This window comes from Paroedura picta, chromosome 4 (assembly GCF_049243985.1).
Source record: "Paroedura picta isolate Pp20150507F chromosome 4, Ppicta_v3.0, whole genome shotgun sequence".
NCBI lineage: Eukaryota > Metazoa > Chordata > Lepidosauria > Squamata > Gekkonidae > Paroedura > Paroedura picta.
The window spans coordinates 93,579,836-93,585,835 of record NC_135372.1 but is presented as its reverse complement, the minus strand read 5'-3'; the positions used below and the strand labels follow the sequence as shown (position 1 = coordinate 93,585,835).

Here is a 6,000-nt window from a genome sequence, read left to right as displayed (position 1 = left end):
GGTGTGAAGAGATGCTAGCTAAAATGACATGGGAGCCCACTCAAGGTAATACGTTTGCAAACGTTTTACATCAGTCGTGGCAGACTTAGAGTCACACTTACTGTCAGCTTTCTTTGGCCTTGTAACAAACTGCAGTGACAGATGTTCCCTGCTACAGAATCTCTCAGCAGGCTCAGCTGACAGCCCATCAGTCCCTGAAATCCTATTACCTAGTTTGAAGAAATAAAAAGTTAATTGCCTCCCTGGCTCTCCCATTCCCTCTTTCCACCTACTTCCCTGAGGTTCCACACACTCTCCTGGGGAGCAAGGAAGCCCACACTGAAGTCACCTGCCGCTGCGGAAGAACGGATATGGATCAAGGAACTGTGGTCATCCACAGAACGTCCTAGAGCTGCTTTGAAAGAACTGAGTGACAGGAAAGCCAAAGAAGGGCATCCACAGTGACATAAGGTGGATGTTTCAAACCCTGCTGCTTGGATTACGTTGTGTTGCGAGAGCACCGCCTGCCACGTGGAGTTTGTCAATTTATGCCAGAGGAAGGAAGTAGAATTCCTTTCCCACACCTGCACAAGAATCCCATTGCCTCTAGGAGCAAGATCTGGTTGCCACTGAATTAGAGAGACTGGTGGCCGGCAATGCCCCTTCAGTCAGAGATCCTCCGTGAGGTATGGACAACCGACAGGTAAGTGTAAGGATGCTCTACTCCCAGTCCAAGGGACATTGCTATCCAACTAGGAGTTGCCCCGTTTCTTAGATCTACACCACTCTGTAGGTGAGATTACTGGAGGAAGGGAGAGACATTTTAAAGAGACCAGGGCTGATTCTGCACTTACTTTGTTTATTCCATTGTGGATCCTGCTGAATTCAGATCGATTTGAACTCGGGTCTTCCTCTATCCCCCCCCCCCCATTGAAACAGAAAGTGTTCTGCACTCGATTGGGGAAGCTCAGAGCGGGGAGGGGAGCCAAGCACAGTAGGAGTCTATTTCTTTTCTTGAACAAGGGGGAGGGGAGAGGATTGGTGACAGCGGGGGGGGGGGGGGGACCAGGAGGCAAATCTCTACTGAGAGAAGTTAGGGCTTCTGGAGTGGAGTCACTTTAAGACAAGCTTTGCAACCGGGAAGATTTTGAACTGACCCTCTGGCCAATTAGGTAAGACTGCTTTGTACTGGAGGCACGAGGCAGCAAGTTAATTCACAAAAAGCAGAGAGCTGCACATTTACTCATGGCGGTTTTTGAAATATCGAGGTTTATATCTACTCCAGGATATCACGGGGGAAAGGTAGGGTCACCATGAATCAGTCATGCATGTTGCAGAGGGAAAATTTAAAACACCCAAAATCAAAATGCAAATTGAATTCAGTGTAGACGGGGGGGAATTCATTCAAACTGGGACTGGGTATAAAGCCCTGTGCAGACTATAACCTGCTGGAGATTATTCTAGAGAAGGGGGAGAGGGAAATTTCTCTAGGAAGGGAAATCCACTGTAGACCGAGAGGAAGAACAGCTGAACACCTTAACTGGGAGCAGAACCAGCTTGCCTGGCTCAGTGGGATTAGCTGTGGCAGACGGACTGAAGGCTCTCATCAAGATCTGGCCTAATTAGGAACTGATGACAGCAGACGCTGCTTTAAGCTTCATGCAGGGCCAGGCTGGCCCTTGAGTTTCCTGGGCAAGTGCTTGCTTGGTTGCTGCCCTGTGGTGTTGCTGGGGATGGGGACCAAGCAAAGCCAAGAGGCCCAGCTGTGCTGCAGGGTTTGCTTGCACTAGGGTTGCCAACCTCCAGCTGGTGGCTGGAACTCTCCAGCTACTACAAATAATTGCCAGGCAACCAAGATCAGTTTGGCTGGAGAAGATGGCTGTTTTGGAAAGTGGACTAGACCCTATTGAAATCTCCCCACCCCAAACCCCACTCTCCTCAGGCTGCACTCCCAAAATCTAGCTTCACTTTGGCTTCTCCCACTGGGCATAGGCTAGTGTAGTTGAACATCCCGCCCACCGTCCAGCCCCAGCCTTCTTGCGGGAAAGACAGCCAAGTTGTTCTCGGTTTATGGCAGCCCCATCATGGTTTGCCACTGCCTGCCTGTGCATAACTTCCTTTGGGGTCCTCCATCCCAGGACTACCCTGGGCTGACCCTGCTTAGTTTCTGAGATAGGACGGCAGAGCTGTCAGTCATACCTGCACAGGATAGGGGATTATTTTCTGTTTGTTCTTTGTTTTTTCTCACTACTGTTGTCACTATTTATGATGTTCTGTTTAACTGAGACACTGCAAATGTTAGATCATTTGACTGCTCTGGTCTTTAGACTGGAGGGTGCTACCCTGTTGCTTTCATTGCATTGCAAAGTGCGAGCATTTAAAGCGAGAATCTCAGCAGGATCTTGCACTGCTTGGTGACTCCAGATGGTTTTGGTATGTTTCATTGAAATCACAACATTGGCGCAAGAAATATCATACCTAATTTTAAGCCACAATAATCCTTGGAGGACTTCTAATGGCCAGCAGAACCAGAGAATCCCCTCCAGGCTGGGGGGGGGGGGCACATGAACTGCCTACACAGAAAGCATCTCTTTGCAGTGCCAATGACGTTGAACGTTTAGGATGAAGCTTTAAGAAAATGTTTTATTTCTGTGTCCAACCTTGAACTGGGCTAGACCACGTTACACTTAGCGTGCCGGGGTCACTTTAATGAATGGTGCAGATATGCAAACTGTTTTAAAGGTTACCTGTCTATAGCCCAGGCTAGCCTGATCCCATCAGATCTTAGAAGCTAAGCAGGGTAAGTCCTGGTTAGTATTTGGATGGGAGACCATCAAGGAAAATCATGCTAGCAACGAGGAGACAGGCAATTGCAAACCACCTCTGAAATCTCAAGTTTTGAAAACCGCACAGAATTGAGAGCAGAAAAGAACTGACTTTGCTAGACTCAAAAGGGCAGAACTTTGCTTAGGATGGCGCTGGTACTCTGGCATGGGGAGGCTGATTCGTGGGTGCTAGATGAGTGGAAGAGAGACTGAAGGCTCAGTTGTCCAAGACTGGAACCACAGACGTGTAAGGTGCTATGGGAAGGCAGGCTGGTCTATGGTGCTGGGGAATGGGTGAATATGTGGTAACACTTCCCATCCCTGACTGGAAAAGTTGCTTTTAATCCCCGATTCCTATATTGTTTTTAGGGTTTTTAACCCCACCAGGTTCTAAAGCATCAGGTGGGATTTTAGTCCACCATGTGGAAGAATTAAATCTCTTTTTTCCCATGCCACAACCCCCTTATTCCTATCTGGTCTCCTGTGGCTACTGTTAGGGGCCACATTATGCATCTTGACTTCCAGTCAGAGGTAGGCCTCACTATCCATGTGCAGAAATCTCCTGGCTTGACACGGGTGATGACCCCATTGCATTGTGGTAATGGATCTTCCTCTTCTATGCAACAATTAAAGAGGCCCGTCCTCCTTGCATCTGGTCCCCAAACTCTCTGGCAAAAAGCCTGGAGGAAGTGACTGATCAAGGAGTCATTTTGACTCATATGTATTCACTGGAAAAAATGACAGAATTGATTATGAAGATGAATTGACTGGAAGTGATCTAGACAGGCAGCAATGTCACCTGCTGGCAAGAAAAGGGATTGCACACATTTTCTCGGAGCCATGATTATTTCCCCTCCAATATGACTTATGAATTTGTTTGTTTAAATGCTTCTATAATACAGTTAAACAAGATTCACAACCCGACAGCCTCCAAACAATCTTAATTCAGGTAAAGTGGCAAGAGGGCACCCCAGGCTAGTTCTAATGGCACAGTTTACACAGAGGCACATGCTAAGGGCCAAAGTCCCTTTTATTCTTATCCTTTGGCTCATAGCTCTGGCCAAGGGCAGCGGAAGACTGGGCAAGGACATGGGAGGCCAGAAGTGACATAGGGAAAATCCAGAAGTGACATCATACCTTTCTAGGAATTGCCTAAAACTCTGGGGTTTTACCAGCTCTATAGTTTTACTACCTGGAAGTGATGTTACGGCCACTGTATGGTTTACAGAGTGGGTGTGACATCACTTCCAGATTTTTCTAGGTTTTCCATCACAGTGTTGCTGATAGCTTGTTAAATGTTTTCTTTTCTTCCATCAGCAAATGGCAAGCCTATTGTGGCCCAACACCGATGTCTGCATAAAGAGAAAGGCCAGATGCTCAGCCCAGTTCTTATGCTCTTGGCGTAGACATTTCCCATTTATTTTATTTCCATTTCAACTTTTATTCTGCCCTTTCCCAAAAAGTTCTCTTCCTTGTGACTTGGGAGTGCTCCATAAATGGTTATCAAACTCCTGTGTCAATTAAATCTGCCTCATACCTAATATTCCTGTCTTTACTAGTGTGAATGAGGAATCTGGGAGCCCCCAGCAGCAGAGACCTAATAAGCAGGTAGGAAAATTCTCCCGCTCTCACCTGATTCCTATTGTAAATTTCAAGCACTTGTATAAATGTGCCTGCCTAATCTCTGACTGCTCTATGGGGCTTCCCCTACAGCAACATCAAACATTAGCTGTTTAGGAAAATATAGCACACCTGCCCCTATCTAGCTGTGGAACTAGACTGATGCAACAATGCTTCTGAGCAACTGAGACTCTCAGCACGGGATGGACAGCAGCAGCAGCCATGTAAAAAAGGTGAGGCTCCTAGGCCTTAGTAACAGCTCATCAAAGGCACAGGCAAGGCCTGAAGCTCATGTGCTGAGTTATGGCAAAATGCAGCCTCAATCTTGAAGAAGTGTAGACGTGCTCTGTATGTTGCTTTTGGAGTACACCATTTGATGAGTATTCCTTGCGTTTGTTTTTCATCCTTTCCACCAAAAAGCTCGGGGTGGTGTATGTTTTTCCGATCTGTGCTCCCAACTCTGTAAAGAGATTAGACTTGAGAGACTTACCCAGAAGCCTCCAACAGTCATTATTGAGGGAGCATTTGGGCTCTCCTTTCCCCAGTCCATATCTCCACCCACCACGCCCTACGGACACACAGTAGCAGCATCTGGCTGATGAGATCAGGGGCTGTGTTTCTTCTTGCCTGGAGGTGATTCTAAAATGCCCAAGCTGACCAAATTGGATCGCCCATTGGCTAACAATCTTTCATAAGGAGACAGGCAATATTATCTACACCACCTCGAGTTAAACTGCTGGACCCAAATGGGCACTTATTTTCCAAATATTTATTGCCAAAGCTTCACGATTTGCATTTGATCAATAATTATTATTTATAGCCCTCAATGAAATAGGATTAGAACAATTTTAGTCATGCACAATTGTTTTCGTCTAAGCTTCCTGACTTCAGTAGGTTTAGCTTGAAATAAATCTGCATGGGATTGCACTGTAAGGGAGCAATCCTAAATTGGGGGGTGTGTGTTACTGTATGTTTGAATTGAGGCATGCAATCATTCCCGATGGATATCATAAAGGTGAGACACAAGTTGTGGGTGGGGGGTGAAATGCTGCTGCCTACTTTTTTGTCTTCTAAAAGGATATGTGACTCAATGTTTTCAAGTTTTTAATATTTTGAATGCGTCACATTTGGTTTTGGCAGGCACACAATGTGCATGTTTCACGTGCTACCCAAACTCTTCCCTCTTGCTTTTGATGGCCACACTGTTCCCGTCATTTGAATAAGTGAGTGATGTAGCCAGCTTGGGATGCAGAATGCATCGTCCACTCTACAAAGGAAGCCTGAAGCTGTTTGTGAAGTAGCCTGAGGGTACATGAGCACTCATGCAGCCCTTCAGAGAGAAGATCAAAGTGAAGGACTGTCCCTTCTCTCCTGCCGCAGAGCTCTGCTAATGTAGGATACTTTCTTCATGTCTTTTTTTCCTTTTGAAGTTAAGTACCCTGTCCCTTTCCAGCACTAGGGTGCATATCAAAAAGAAGAGGGGAGAAATGGGCTCCTTATGATTCAGCAACTTTCCATGCTTGTTATGTTTGAACAGTTAAAAGGCTATGGTCACCACCACAGCATTCAGCATATA

The 6,000-nt window shown here is 46.4% G+C and overlaps 1 protein-coding gene across 6 annotated transcripts in view; it reads left to right on the top strand.

Annotated features, from left to right (window-relative positions):
* Window positions 1-271: 271 nt before the first annotated feature.
* Window positions 272-6,000, top strand: part of TULP1 (TUB like protein 1) — a 35,323-nt gene continuing 29,594 nt past the window's right edge. For 2 of the 6 annotated variants that reach the window (XM_077334293.1, XM_077334291.1), the window contains exons 1-3: window positions 272-682; window positions 4,122-4,412; window positions 4,518-4,657. In XM_077334293.1, coding sequence (XP_077190408.1) covers window positions 4,628-4,657 — 30 coding nt within the window. In that variant the 5' untranslated portion in view covers window positions 272-682; window positions 4,122-4,412; window positions 4,518-4,627. Of the gene's footprint in view, window positions 683-4,121; window positions 4,413-4,503; window positions 4,658-6,000 lie in introns of those variants that run through there. The other 4 variants (XM_077334295.1, XM_077334294.1, XM_077334290.1 and 1 more) reach the window with 3 other exon arrangements.